Source organism: Chaetura pelagica, unplaced genomic scaffold, assembly GCF_000747805.2.
Source record: "Chaetura pelagica isolate M959 unplaced genomic scaffold, ChaPel_1.0 scaffold82, whole genome shotgun sequence".
Classification (NCBI taxonomy): domain Eukaryota; kingdom Metazoa; phylum Chordata; class Aves; order Apodiformes; family Apodidae; genus Chaetura; species Chaetura pelagica.
Genome location: NW_009952990.1, coordinates 3,702,209 through 3,718,223, shown reverse-complemented (window position 1 = coordinate 3,718,223; position 16,015 = coordinate 3,702,209). Strand labels below are relative to the sequence as shown.

Sequence of the window (16,015 nt, the reverse complement as noted above, 5' to 3'; positions counted from 1 at the left end):
TGCCATCAAGTGCAATGATGAAGGTGTTCAGTAAAGCTGTGGCGTACAAACGTCAGAAAGCCCAAACTTCTAGTTAAAAGAAATACAGTTTCTCAGATCTTGTAAGAAATTGCAGCAGGGACAGTCACCTGGTGTTTTCTGCTGGCAGCTGAAGAGGGGTTGTTAAAATGCACGACACGTTTAAGCCAGCCCTGGTAATTTTGGGAGAACCAGGTTGCAGAGCAATTATAGGCACGGCAGGTCTGAGGGGAGCGTCACCCCTGGCAGAGGGAGAGGTGGGCAGCTGGGAGCAGTGACCTCCTCGCCGAGCCTCTCGGCAGCCGGCACTGGATGTGCTCATGCAGCTCCAAGCTTTGTAGTTGGAAGCTGTTTCTCAGCTGCAGGTGAGCAAAGGTCCTGAACCAAAGCCTTCTGGCTCTCACCGACAGCTGTGCACTAGGTTTTCCTTTCTAATGAACCCATCAGTGAGGGCCATGTGAGGCCCTTGAGATCTATTTGTCTTCCTTTCCCCGACGGCTTTCTGAATGGAAAGTGCTCAGGTATCACTTATCCAGACTTCTGAGTTCCGGGTTGAGGTCTAAAAAGGTAAAGATTACTTAGAAACTGCTTCTGGCTAATGCAAATTCAATTTTGAAGGTAGTTAGATCGTTCCAGTGCAACTTGGTAGCATCTGCAGTGGCAAATGTGCCCAGAGAATCAGGGGCATTTTTCAAGAGGTATACTTTATGAACAGAGAAAGAAAAGTTGGGGAAGTACTAAAAGCAGTGCTGCACTTCCCAGGGGAAATTTGGAACCCAAATGTTTGTGGTTATCCTTGCTTTAATTTCTTTCAGTTGTTCATGTGTATGATTTCAGTTTTTTCCATCCTTAAGTTTTTTAAGTGCATATGGTGATAGTGTTTTTTCCTTAAGCTCCTGGAAGTGTATGAGTGAGAATCTTACTCTTCATTGTTTAAATGAAAGGTAAATAAATAAATAAATAAATAAATAAAAGAAGATATTATTAATTAATTAAAATTAATAAAAAAGTAAGGCAAAGAAAGATATATTCCAGTTTCCATAGCTGCAGAATAAAAATCCAACAATTCCTCTCCCAAAAAGCTTAAGGAAAAGCAAAGGAAAAGAAAACACTCTCCAGACTGTGGCAGTTATAAGTTGATTTTATTTGCATTTTTTTTAACCTAGTACATTAATACTTATATATGGTAACCTTGTATACAGAAATATATGCAGTGTATTAAGTCATCTGCAAGAGTGGCAGAGAAGGGTCTAGTAAGAATAACACAGTCATATACGGGCAGTTGGTGTTGAGGGGTGAGTAGGCAGAGAATGTAAGATTTCTGCTCTACTTTAATTTAAATCCCCCACCTTTTTGACAGGGACCACCTCCTTCTCTCTCCCTCTCCCTCACAGCACAACTGAAAGCATAAGAAGCCCCTTTAGGGGTGTACAACACAGATTAATATATGAAATTGTATCAGAAAGCCCCCAAGTTACATATTCCAGTCATTTGATTAAGAATTGTATCTTCAGTAGCCTTGTAAAAGTTAAATTGCTTATCTTGGCCAAAGTACTTGGGACCCTAAAATAGATAAATAATAGACCTTTTCTATCCCTAATTACAAGGATTACTCAGATTTTAACTTTGGTCTGTACCCTAAAGTCAGCAGTTTTCATTGTCATCTTGGATCAGCTCAGGATTGAACATTGTTTTTGTATTGCATCATGGAAGTAAAAAGTCTTTTCTACGTGTCTGTTTATACACATCACAAGGTTTTTATGCAAATGTCAAGCTCAATAGACACAGAAATGTGATATATGGAAAATAAAAACTGAACTCTAGTGACAGCAAATGCCACACCAGCAAGCTTCAGGCTGCCTTGAGATGGTAGATTTCATTTCTTATCTTAGCCACTGTCAGATTTGTCTCTGAGCCTCTCGGCAGCCGGCACTGGATGTGCTCATGCAGCTCCAAGCTTTGTAGTTGGAAGCTGTTTCTCAGCTGCAGGTGAGCAAAGGTCCTGAACCAAAGCCTTCTGGCTCTCACCGACAGCTGTGCACTAGGTTTTCCTTTCTAATGAACCCATCAGTGAGGGCCATGTGAGGCCCTTGAGATCTATTTGTCTTCCTTTCCCCGACGGCTTTCTGAATGGAAAGTTCTCAGGTATCACTTATCCAGACTTCTGAGTTCCGGGTTGAGGTCTAAAAAGGTAAAGATTACTTAGAAACTGCTTCTGGCTAATGCAAATTCAATTTTGAAGGTAGTTAGATCGTTCCAGTGCAACTTGGTAGCATCTGCAGTGGCAAATGTGCCCAGAGAATCAGGGGCATTTTTCAAGAGGTATACTTTATGAACAGAGAAAGAAAAGTTGGGGAAGTACTAAAAGCAGTGCTGCACTTCCCAGGGGAAATTTGGAACCCAAATGTTTGTGGTTATCCTTGCTTTAATTTCTTTCAGTTGTTCATGTGTATGATTTCAGTTTTTTCCATCCTTAAGTTTTTTAAGTGCATATGGTGATAGTGTTTTTTCCTTAAGCTCCTGGAAGTGTATGAGTGAGAATCTTACTCTTCATTGTTTAAATGAAAGGTAAATAAATAAATAAATAAGTAAATAAAAGAATATATTATTAATTAATTAAAATTAATAAAAGAGTAAGGCAAAAAGAAAGATATTCCAGTTTCCATAGCTGCAGAATAAAAATCCAACAATTCCTCTCCCAAAAAGCTTAAGGAAAAGCAAAGGAAAAGAAAACACTCTCCAGACTGTGGCAGTTATAAGTTGATTTTATTTGCATTTTTTTTAACCTAGTACATTAATACTTATATATGGTAACCTTGTATACAGAAATATATGCAGTGTATTAAGTCATCTGCAAGAGTGGCAGAGAAGGGTCTAGTAAGAATAACACAGTCATATACGGGCAGTTGGTGTTGAGGGGTGAGTAGGCAGAGAATGTAAGATTTCTGCTCTACTTTAATTTAAATCCCCCACCTTTTTGACAGGGACCACCTCCTTCTCTCTCCCTCTCCCTCACAGCACAACTGAAAGCATAAGAAGCCCCTTTAGGGGTGTACAACACAGATTAATATATGAAATTGTATCAGAAAGCCCCCAAGTTACATATTCCAGTCATTTGATTAAGAATTGTATCTTCAGTAGCCTTGTAAAAGTTAAATTGCTTATCTTGGCCAAAGTACTTGGGACCCTAAAATAGATAAATAATAGACCTTTTCTATCCCTAATTACAAGGATTACTCAGATTTTAACTTTGGTCTGTACCCTAAAGTCAGCAGTTTTCATTGTCATCTTGGATCAGCTCAGGATTGAACATTGTTTTTGTATTGCATCATGGAAGTAAAAAGTCTTTTCTACGTGTCTGTTTATACACATCACAAGGTTTTTATGCAAATGTCAAGCTCAATAGACACAGAAATGTGATATATGGAAAATAAAAACTGAACTCTAGTGACAGCAAATGCCACACCAGCAAGCTTCAGGCTGCCTTGAGATGGTAGATTTCATTTCTTATCTTAGCCACTGTCAGATTTGTCTCTTTGCTGTCCTCCCTTCATGTCTAAACCATCACTGGATCCTGTCATATCTTCCTTTTAAGCACTCCTCTTGCTATAACTGAATTTCCTAGCTCTCCTTTGCTGACATTTTCTTGCACCAACAGAAGCAGCTTCATGTGCTTCGCTCACCTCCTTTCTGGCCCGGACCCTTGTCTACCTTGCAAAATGAGTGAAAAATCTTCTTTCTTGATCTTCTGAGCTGTAGTGATCCCCATGCCTGTACTTTTGCACACCTCACCTATTCGCTGCTATCAGTGTGGCTTGTTACGTGTTTCACAGCAGGCTGTGAATGCTACAAAACTGCCAGGGCTGCCCTCGCTGGGAGGGCAATTATACATGTTGAAGTTTGCCCTCAAAGCGTTCCTGGTTCTGCTTCCACCTTCTTTCCTCACTCTTTGTTTCTGCTGCCTGTTTTGTCCCACTAGTGTTGTTGCTGTGCTCACTGATAATGTAGATATTGTGAGTGTGCTGGGACCTGAGCATATTTAGGGCTTCTGAGCTTTAGGAGAGCAGAAAAGCAGCTTAAGCCTTCAGTATGCACTGGGTTTTTAATGCTATTTTCATTTTCTCTTCAATATTTTCCTGCATTCCCCCCCCCCCCATTTTTATATTCAAATCCTCCAGTGTGCTTTTCCCGTTTTTACCTTCGAGTCCTCTTCCATGCTGCCTTAATGCCTGCAGCAATCACTGTTTCTCTGTATGTGTGGCAAACAACTGCCAGTGATGGATTTGGAGCTGCTCTGTAATTATTTATGAAAACTGTGTGCTGTCCTCATTACTCAGATGTTTTCCATGTGACTTTATTTGGCTTAACACAGCAGGAGACTTTGGAAAAGCAGGCAGGAACAGAAAAGCTCCCTGGTGAAGACAGCCTTCTTAAAATGGCTGTCTCTGTCCACATTTCTTGGGGGGACCAATGCCACAGCTAGCCAGGGACTCTCAGGACATCACTAGCTGCCCTTCCTGCAGACAGCCTATGGACCAGTGCAACTGATATGAGTTGTATTTCTGTGCTGCATGATAGCAGGTAGTTAAATGATGGCACTTCATTGCTTATGTGATTGCAAGAGAATCAAGATTCTATACATCAATGAGATTATAGCTTTTTCTAGGAAAACACTTAAAGAAGAGGGTTTTTTCATATGGAAAGGTAGCAATTTTTTAGTGCAAGATAATAAGGTGCAGTTACATTGGTTTTTTTACACAGTCTAAGACTAGGTGAAAGAGCATGATAGGGCTACATAGAGGTGAGCAACAAGGTTTGCTTCATGTATGTTTTTTTTTAAAGGTAGGGGGAAAGCAAAAGAAGGACAAAAGAGGTTTTGTCCCTTTTCTGTTTCTTTACGGTGGTTCCGATGAAAGAGCACATCACTGAAAGCCTGAGTACCAAGGACTCCTGGGGAAATCTAAGACTGTATTGGAATATAGGCAGAAAGGGTTTACTTCATAGCATTATGAACATCTGGGGCATTTTAAAATGAAACAACTTAAAAACAGTTACTTGGTCACAGTAAAGTAAAATTGAATTTGTTATCCATTTAGATGGTGAGAAAGCCATTTTGAAAAATCATCTTGATCAAAATCCACCAGCACAATGGGGCTCATCAGACCCTTCCAGAACAAGCAAAGACCCTATAGAAGACATCAACTCTCCAGAACAGTAAGTATACACCACTACATGCTGGTAGAGAAAGGTCCACTCTCTCGGGTATGCATGGGCTCGTGTGCATACTCTTTTAGCCATCAGTTCCCTCCTGGACACTCTCTTCCTTGCTGATAAAACATTCATTTAAATGATTACATGTCATCAAACCCCATATTTATCTTTCATGCATTTTTATGGGAAGGCCTTCACTGTAAACCACTTAAGTCAGCCTCAGGTACAAAGAGAATCTGGGCCATCCAACAGCAACAGAAGATATGAATGCCAAGTCCTGAAGCACCAGTGGGCAGCAATGTTGTGTTGTGCTGCCTCTCTGTCCCCAGCTCACCATCCCCACCAGGTTTAGAGGATATCAGGGGCACTAGATCCCAGGTTGCCCCAGAGGCAAACTAACATACTTATTTTATCTTAGCAGAAACATCTATAACATGATGTCTAAAGTTTCTGTAGAGAGTTACAGGACAAGCTGTGCCCAACCACCAATGTATATTTAGGAGAGAAGAGGATGTACATATGTGTGAACGTTATGACTGTTGTCAACAATCTAAGTCCTTCCACACACCAGCCAGAGGGGTTTGTGGTGTACATAGCCATTTTGCTCTCTTTCAGTCTTAAGCAAGCTGAGGAATAAAATCAGTCTTTGGGCTTTTCAACGTTGCCATAGCAGCTGGGTCTGAGTTTTGGCACAAGAAAGCCTGCACTGAGGAGTTTCCCTTAGAAACCATGCTGCGCCTACAAGGAGAGGATGGCACAAAGCACTTGCTGGATTCATGGAGGGGAGAGAGTCTTACAGTATCATCAGCTTTACTCTCCAGGAACCTATATAATAAATTCTCTACCAGCTCAGCAGGGCCTGCGGGGGGGCAGAGCTCAGGGAAGTGCTGTGCTTTTTTGTCCCTGGACCAGTCCTTTCCCCAAAGCAGCCTAGTTACATGGGCACCACTTCTTCTGGATCTGAGCTAATAGCGATCCGACTCCTGTTTTGTACATGGGCAGCTTAAAAGCTTATTTAAAACCAGAATAAATTAAATAAATTCCTAGACTGAGGCACATGTTACATCAGTGACAACACGTTACAGCAGTGACAACAAACCTGATTTGAGGTAACATCAACCTTGTTGAGATACCTGGAGCAGGAAAGCGCCCAAATTTCTAACTCTGTCCTTGTACTAAAAAAAAATCAATCCAAACCAAATCTGCACAGAAGATAATCCACACACACATGTGCACATATGTGCCTCAAAAAAAGCCTCCAGTAGCTGAAACATGTGGGTTTTTTCACAAAAGCAAGGCCCTCACTGAGAAAGTTCTCGTGACTTTACAGGGTCAGCAGAGTGCTTTAGTGCAGAGCTATTAGAGGTCTGTCTCTTTCTAGCACCATTTGCCAGAAATAATGTAGTGTGACTGCAGCCTCAACCACTCATGGCTGCCTTATATTAAGAGAGATGCTGAGAAAAACACAGACACAGATAATTCAGTTCTCCCGATACAGACTTAATACAGAAAAAAAAAAAAAAGAAAAACATTTGGTGATGACAGACCCTCCTCTAGGCTAGCAGTAACTGATGAGAAGGCTGAGATTTCCTAAAGGTCTTAAAGAGCAGGTCAGTACAAATCTGAACAGTCATTGGCATTTATGGAAAGCAATTCATTAAGTCCTGCTAAATCAAAACAGTGTCATTCAGCACTTGCACAGCTGTGCCAAGTCCAAGGATCAATATCTTCCCTGCAGATTTCTTGACAATTTGGGTACCAGAGCCACACCACCCAGGCACAGTGGTCCTGCCAGAGAGGAGAAGTGTAACCATCTTCAGGACTAGGGTTTTGTGACTGTGTTGGACAAGAGATTGCCTCTTTCCAAACTTCTCTTTAAAAATATCGCATGTGCTTTTTTCCAACTTGTCTGGCAGCACTTTTGGCCCTCCACGCTTATTAAATACATCATTTTTTTGAAAAAAAACCAAAACAAAAAACATTCAAGACAAGCTGTATTTTTCCCTTATCTTTCTGATTTCACTGCATACATAGGGCATCTCATAAAGAAGTAGTCATACAATCTGCTCTATTTCTCTTTCAAGAACAGAGAACTCGAAGACACTAGTCTGAAAAAAGATTTCCTCTTTGCAACAACCTATGAAAGGAGGTTGCCTGCAGAAATGTTAACTCTTTAATGGCAACAGCAAAAAGAAGTATCCCAGCTTCCCTTCTGTGACAGCACTCAGGACAGCTTCTGTTTGCCAGTCTGAAAGTTCATGTAGAGTGCAGAAGAGAGTTTGATTTGGGATTTTTTCATTCTTTCTTATCACTGCTGCTATGTTTGACTAACTGCATGTGCTCTCTTACTCTACAGTTGTTTGCAAAGTGAAAGCACAGCAGTCCACATGCACATTGGGCTCAGGAGCGCAGGAAATTTTTCCACATTTGTTTATGAGGTGTTGTTTACATCCTCTCAATCAGAATGTGAAAAAAGCATTCATTTTCTGCTTGGCTCAGATTTAGAACCCTGCACCTAAGGAAAATGCAGTCTGTATGACTATAGAGCAGCCATCGAGCATTAATTTAGATGATACACAATTCCCTTTACCTCTACTGCCTTTTCTGCTGGGCAGGACCTGGTAGGTTACCCACAGAATCATGTAAAACTTGCCATACCCAGTCAGACCATCAGAGATGGGGAGCAAAAAGTGGGAGCTGGCTGCTTTCTCTCCCATTCACACTGGCTACACCATGTAAATTAACAGTTCCTGCAGGAGACAAAGCAGTGCTGGTGCACAGGCTCAAGCCCTCCACTTTGGTTTTCCAGCATACTCACAGCATCACTGCACAAATGCACAGTTGCATCAGCTTCTGCTTTCCCAGCTGATGCTCAAGCACAGTCTGGTATTCAGAAGTCATGTCTGGGGGCAGCTTATCCTGCAGGGGTGAGAGTTGCACCATGCCAGTTCATCTCAGACACAGAAGGCAGCCTGGACCAGTTCAGAATAGATATAATATTTCATTTCCCAGTATGTCAGGTCATCTCTCACACAAAGTCAACTCTTTCCACTCTCTTGGGTGTGTGACCTGCTGCAGAAGGTTGGTGTACCTTATCTGGACATACTATTTCTGTACCTGTTTTATCAATGCAGTGTGCTGGGATATTAATCAGGATACTATTTGTATTCCAGCCTGATAATGACCTGCTTACTTATCTAAAGATTGCATCAGTCAGCTTATCTGCACGATGGCCCCACAGATTCAAAGGAATATCTTCCATGACCCTTAAAGACATTCTTCAGTGCATCTTCATTCCTGCATGGTGTCCCATTCAAGGCCCTACATTCAGTGAATTAGCTTTTGGCACCCTTAAATTTTATACTGCTCTTATTGTAACAGCAAGAATGTGTCGCAGTCTTCCAGATCTCTGAGTAAAGGTGATGATGGATTTCTACAGGACCCCACTGAAATCTGACATTTGTGCAGATTATTTCCTATATGTGGTCATTTTTGTAACCTTCAAAGCAGCTAATTGCTGTGTAACCCTTGTAACAGAAACTACCTTGATATTTTTTTAGCTAAAGTTCTGCTTTTAGCAGCATTTAAAAGACAGCCAAATACCTTGCTGGAGCCAGTTATGTCAATTTTAGTCAGTAACCAAAAATTCTCATTTTAAAAAGTTAGTTATGACAGGATTATTGCATTATAGCCATATGCCTTGGCAAGAACATGCCGCCTTTATTCAGTTTCTTCACTGACAGTGGTTCATATTAGTCTATCTACGATCCTACTCAAATCTGTCATTTAAATAAGGCAGATTTAGAATTATTCCTTTACTTGCTATTATAATATCTTGAATTATTGTTGTCTTTTGGAACTTTCCAGCTTCCCAGCAGTTGCTAAAAATCAACATTAATGGGCTGAAGAAATTGCTGAAATAATGCCCAAATGATTAGACACAGCTACACACTCCCCCAGATCTTCAGGTGTTTGACTGTAGCAGCAGTTGTTCCAGTCTTCCCACTTATTGATGGATCTCGTCAGTAGTTTTGTATAGCAGAGGTGAATTATTTTTCAAATGCCTCTGCCCCTTTTGTAGCATCCTGCATTCCCATGAGCATTACATTGTGTTCCTATGTGCATTGACACCAGAAGTCAAGTTTTCACTTGATTTAATTTATCCCTGGTAAATGGCTTTTTGGTACAGAGCTGCAGATACACACCCTGTTCTAACACAGTACCCTGATAAGTGCTCTGTGTACAGCACTACCTTTCCTTTCCATCTCCTTCAGTGCTTGCAGAAAACCAGCAACACTAACCATTCTCACCCCAACATACTCAACCATATGCTTTGCCATATCTATGTTAAACAAGCAACTCAAAACAAATTGTATGCCACCATCCTGAAAAGCACTGACAAAATGCAGCAGGGTTGGAGGAAGGGGAAAAGCACTCATGCTGGAGAGGGAAAAAGCCACACACAGGGAGGCACGTTACAAGATTTGCTTTCATTTAAGGAGAAACTAGCAGTTTGCTTTGGATTTTGTTACTTTTCTTGGTTTGTTTTGGTTTTCCCTTTGCCTAAACTTTTAATTGTGAACCAGTCGCCAAGCTACAGCCCTCTGCCTCAATTCCAGGAACGAAGTTTTGAAGTGAAAGTAAACATTAAGTACAGTTAAAGCAAAAACTTGCCACCCACTGCAGCCACTGTTGGCTTGGCCAAATAAACATGCTTTGTCCATGGTATAGCTAAGACTTAAATGGATGAAAAAAAAGTCCCATTCATTTGATTATGCAACAGGATTCCCATGGAATAGCTTCAAAAAGGTCTTTGATGAGAAGTCTGTAACAGTTGAGCGAAGGAAGCCTTTCCACCGGTGGGAAAATAAGGACGGGCAACTCTGCCTTTGACCCTGCAACAAGAGAAAGAACAACAATCTGCAGTGTCAGGCTCATAAGGATTCAGCCCATGGAATCAGCAAGCTGTGCCACCTCTGCAATCCTTGGGAACAAGGCGTGATTTCATTGATAGCACCAGGAAGAGTTGAGCACAGTAGCAAAATGACAATGAATGGATTTTGTTTAATCCTGGGTATGCATTGCCAGCACTACAGTGATCAACACTGCAGTTTAATATTGCATAAAACTTTTAAAATTAGTTTGAGGGGGGGAAAAATGTACAAGAATTTCCCAGCTAGGCAAACTACAACTATTCCTACCACATCCCTGTATAAATAACCCTTAGTTTGTAGTGAGGAAAGTAAAAAGAAGCATCATTACATTTAATTTTGTTTGAATTTGAAAGCTATATTGCTTGGTCCCCAAGCAGTGCTATAGATGCCTTTTTAACTGTCCCCACTTCCTAACACAAAGCAAAAAAGAAATGAAATGTCATTTGAATCAGAAAGACTGTCCAAAGGCAAGCTTTTAAATGTACACTTCTTAGAAGGGACCGTCAATACACAGTCATTATAACAGATATCAGGAAAATATAAATTTAAAGCTCTATTGTACTGATACAATGCTTTGAATGGGCATTTTTCTTCTGGAATCAAAAAGCTGGTCTTCAATTCAGCTCTGTCACTTTGACATCTATCTTCTCTTTTAAAAGTCTCTGCATGTTTCAAGAGTTAGTATCTCCAAATGCAGAAGCAAGCCCAGTATGATAACATCTTAATCACTGAAAACTTCTCTTGCACTAACAAACCTCAACTGAATTTTGATTTTGTGTAAGGTGTCAGTATCTCCACAGCACGGGGGTAGCAGAGCCTGTGTCTCATGGCACTGTCCTCTCCACCAAGGGGGATTAGTTGGGCTGAGATCAAGGTTTAGTTTCCAAAGCTCTTCCTGTTACTATTAAGTCAGACTTCTAGGGAAACTGGATACAGAATGTTTGGTACCTAAATACTGAATTTTGGTGTAGGTGGTAGGTCAGGCTGCTTTTAAAGTGCTAGCTCCTCAGTCCCACAGCACTGACTGTAGGAACGTGAGAGCCTCCAGCATGTCAAAAATCACAGGCCTAAACGGCAAAGAGGAACTACTTGGAAATAGCTGCCGGTCTGAATTCCTTCCCTCCCTCCTTTCCTCCCTCCTTCTTTCCCGCCCTCTGGGCACCTGTGTTTGCCTTAGCTGGAGTTGAAACAGTGTCATCTAACATCTTAATTCTAACATCCTCGTGGTAAGTGATGCACTGCTTCAAACTCAGCCTGTGACCTCTTGCATGTCTACCCAGTCACCTGGGGCTCTGTATGGAGCAGATGACTTTGAGAGGGGCGAGGGTTGCTAAGCCATATGCCCTCGTTGCAAACTTAAGCTTTCCCCTTTTTCTGATATTCGCGGTCTGACAATTAACCTGAAAGTGCTGGCGAATTTCAGAAGGCTGTGGGATACTGAGAATTAGATTTGTTTGTCATGTCTAGCCTGTCAGAAAAATGCCCCCAGGGGAAATAGCACTGGAGTAGCTAGCTCAACATGCTCTCTGCGAGGGCGTTAACCCTTTCTATTGCAGCATCAACCTGCAGGCATATCAAGCATGTCATGTATTCCGTTCTCCTCTTGGCTAAAGCTCCTCTCCCTCTCTCTCCACCTCTCCCCCAGCATACAGCGCCGGCTGTCTTTGCAGCTGCCCATCCTCCACCACGCCTACCTGCCATCCATAGGAGGTGTTGATGCCAGCTGTGCCAGCCCCTGCGTCAGCCCCAGCGCCAGCCCTCGGCACAGGCACGTGCCACCCTCCTTCCGAGTCATGGTGTCAGGGCTGTAGGAAAAAGGGAGATCAGTGCTTCCTGGACTGCTTTTACGTACTCAGTGACTGGACTTAAACATCTGACCTAGAACTCTGCTAGAAAAACATGTAACATTTGGCTCTTACCGCGGAGGAATCGCCGCCGAGGCCGTCATCACAGGAGTGCCCGTGTAACTCGTGTGGGGAGGCAAAGGAGAAGGACACAAGGAGTTTGATCTGTAGCCTTATTCATGGAGTTTTTATTTCTTCACATAGAAGTCACTCAAAAACGTTGCTTCCCAAATTTCTACTCGTAACAAGAAGGCTGGGAAATACGGATCTTGCAAAAAAGACACTGGGAAAACAAAACAAAGCACTCAAATGTCACTGGGCTTTATGTGGCTACTGAGAACATGCAATTCTATACTGTATCCATGTAAGGAACATACAAGGGTTGAGCTATACCATATTTATTGAAATAGATACACTCATTTTTACAAGAATTGTGTTAAATTGTTGGAAACATTCTGCACTGGTTAGTCTTGCTTGTTTTCATTTCAGGGACGGTGTTTGATAAGAAAGAAGGATTGTGAGAAATTATTCCTCAAGTGTCATTGAGACTCTGCAGTGCTGTGAGCAGGGTCACCTCTAGCTTGCAGCTGTATGCGAGACCCAAGCAGAGGCTGAAGCTTCAGCTCTGAGTTGTCACCAGCTGGAGAGCTGCTGGTGGGAGGTGGAGCACTTCACCCTACTCCAGGGATGGTGGTAGTTACTGCTGACCATCTGCAGCTTCCTTTTTAGCAAAGTTTCTGCACCTATTTCAGAATAAACACAACGAACCATAATGTACTAAACTGTCTGGAAAAGTCCTAGGGCTGATAACTCAAGAAGCTGAGGACAGATGGGTAGTAAGGTCTTAATGTCACAGGGTGGATTGTTTTTCACAGTTTGTTTTACTTATGTCACACATAATTACGATAAAATTAACTTAGTGGACTAGGGCGGGGGGAGGGATTAGGGCACAGCACTTTCCTGCTGCAGGCAAAGCCTGCAGCACACATAGGTGTGAATATACACTATGTTTGCTTTGTACCTGCATGTGTGACAATTGTAGCAGGTAATAGAGAGGACAAATCAAATTTACCAATAGAATATTTTACCTGAATCCTAAAAGGACTGTGAGAAACAATGGGTTTTATACTTTTAGTCCATCCCCTGAACCGAAGTAATCTGGAGGAACAATATTGGCAGACTGTCTGGACCAGCTCCGGAGCCAAACCCTCAGGCACAGGTGAGGTACATGTGCAGTTCCTTTTTGCAAGGGACTGGAAACATGGCATCTCACTGCCAGGGCTTTAGCTGAGAGTCGAGGGAAACAAAAAGAAAACAAAAGGCATGAAGCATCCATTGAGCTCTCAATTTTCTTTGACCAACGCCTGTGCACCTCAGACCAAACCTGTGGAATGATATTCCAATGAATATTTACAGAACAGCAATGACTGAAGCACAGCTGAAGAGGTTCATTATCTGAGGGACTTAACTGCAGCTTTGAAAAGCTAGCATAAATCTCCATTAAAAATGAAACACACCTCATAGTGGCCAAAACCAACATGAATATGTATCTGAATCTTACAATCGGGAGCTTCACAAAATATTTCACTTGGCACATACAGTAAGAGAGGTTATGGAAATATCTGTAGCTTTTAGAACAAAAACATGTAAGTATAAACACAAATAAAATAGAACTCATTACTCTGTTTAAGCACTAAACACTGACGTTGTCACTCAATGTGTGTTGACAGTATTCTCTTGCTTTATTAATATCATCAGGGCGTGGTTTATTTTAAAAGGAATGTTAATTTTTTTAAAAAGAGAAAATTACAATATTGTATATAATGTATACACAAAGATCTCTGTAGAAATATTATTCCAATTTAGCAGGAAAAAAAATAATTCAGAAGTATCGGACCATTGGAGGTGAGTGTGTGTGTGTGTGTGTGTGTGTGTGTGTGTGTGTGTGTGTGTGTCTGTAACTTCGTGAATACTGACTGTGTGACGTTTATTAGGTTTCAACCATGCAGTACATTCTTTGTCTCAATGATACTGTAGTTTCTCCCATAACATTTATTATTATTTTTTTTACTTTACTGCAGATAACAAGACCAACCAAGTGAATATAGCTATTTAATGTTTCTGTTCTTTTCTACTGCAGCAAAAATGTACTGTAAATTTATGAAGAGGCTGTGCCCCAATGGCATTTTCCAATGATGTTAGTGCACAAATGCTTTAAACTAGACTGGAACTGCCAGAATAAAATGTAAATGAAGAATTTCTTGTATAACCTTATAATGCATGAGATCAATTTTTAATAAATTGTTGCAAATCTGTTTTTATGAATAAAATATATAAAAACCTAGGATTTTTGACTCAATGCCCTCTTCCCCCACAGCAAAAAACTTTTTAATGTGTATGTGTTTATATATAGAAATATAGCTATATTTAAAAGACCCCCTGGAGAAGGAGGAATCCTATTACAACATTGTAATAAAAAGTCCAGACACACATCCTAGTAGTTGAATGGTTCACATTTGGAGAAAACAGACAAGCCTCTGCCTTGAAGTACAATTACTGCAGTACTCATGAGTGAAGTCTAAGTCCCTTTTCAAATGACAAATTAGCAAAAGCATGCTGAACATTTACATTCAAATCACACTTCATACATGCATTGTTCTTTCTTGCAGCACAGTGAGTGCAAATTCAGGACAATAAGAAAGACTGAGGAGAATGTCTAAAGAAAGTCAACAAAGCTGGCGAAGGGTCTGGAACACAAGCCCTATGAGGAGCATCTGAAGGAACTGGGTTTGTTCTGTCTGGAGAAAAGGAGGCTGAGGGGAGACCTTATGGCTCTCTACAACTACCTGAAAGGAACCTGTAGTGAGGTGGGGGTTGGTGTCTTCTCCCAAGTAACAGGTGATAGGACAAGAGGAAATAGCCTCAAGTTACAGCAAGAGAGGTTTAGATTGGATATTAGGAAAAAATTCTTCACCGAAACCCTTGTCAGGCACTGGAACAGGCTGCCCAGGGAGGCGGTCGAGTCATCATCCCTGGGGGTATTTAAAAGATGTATAGATGTGGTGCTTAGGGACATGGTTTAGTGGTGGACTTGGCAGTGCTGGGTTAATGATGATCTTAAAGGTCTTTCCCAACCAAAATATATTCTGTGATTCTGTATCATGTAAAATACTGAAGTTGAGCCAACCTTCCAGCTCTGTAGTAAAAGATGATCTTCAGCAAATGAGAGGTTTCTGAGAATAATTGTTTTGTGAAGGCAAACACTATAGAGTTTTGTGTACTAAACCAGGTGAGTCTGTCTGGCAGAACAGGAGGGTGGGAATGTAGAGCAACAAGCCAGCTAGAGGAAAGTGCATTTTCAGTAGTTTGCTTTTCAACAGGAGCATCCTCAAGCCATCACAAAATGACATAAGGCCCAAGATGAGAGAATTCACAGCCACCACAAATGTGATTTCTGTAGATTTCTGATGCAGCTTAGGAGTCCCACCAAACACCTGCAAAAGAGAAAATATCAATGAGGAGCAAACAGCATGGATCCTGGATCTCAATGCAGAATACCGGGTGGCAGGAGAGACTCAAACAAATGCATCAAAGCTTATTCAAGAAAGAATGAAAAAAAGTCTAGAATGACTTTATTGTGAAACTTATATTCAACCAGAAATTGTGGGAAGTTGTGAACACCTTGGAGTTGCTCAAGAATACTAGGAAAGCAGAACAAAGCAAAGCATTGCTTTAAGAATTCAAGAAAAAAATAAGAGGGAGGTGTCAAGGAAGCAAGTTTATTCTAACAGTTGGGTTTCCACAGTCACAGCAAACACGCTTCCTATAAAATAACAAAATTGTTATTGAATTTATAGAAGATTACTATTGTTACAACACTTCTTTCAAATAATTAATAAAACGGAAGACAGTAAGGGAAGAGCAAGAGAGGCACTTTTCCAGTTTTATCTTTCTTTTAGAAGATAAAACACCTTTCCTTAAAGGTTTAAAATCAGACCTTTTCTGGTC

The 16,015-nt window shown here is 41.2% G+C and overlaps 1 protein-coding gene across 1 annotated transcript in view; it reads left to right on the top strand.

The window, feature by feature from the left end:
- GABBR2 (gamma-aminobutyric acid (GABA) B receptor, 2) overlaps positions 1-12,532 on the top strand; it is a 371,505-nt gene extending 358,973 nt beyond the window's left edge. The window contains exons 18-19 of the mRNA XM_009996521.1: positions 5,115-5,232; positions 11,809-12,532. Of these exons, the coding sequence (XP_009994823.1) occupies positions 5,115-5,232; positions 11,809-11,974 (284 nt within the window). The 3' untranslated portion in view covers positions 11,975-12,532. The remainder of the gene's footprint in view (positions 1-5,114; positions 5,233-11,808) is intronic.
- The last annotated feature ends 3,483 nt before the right edge of the window (positions 12,533-16,015 follow it).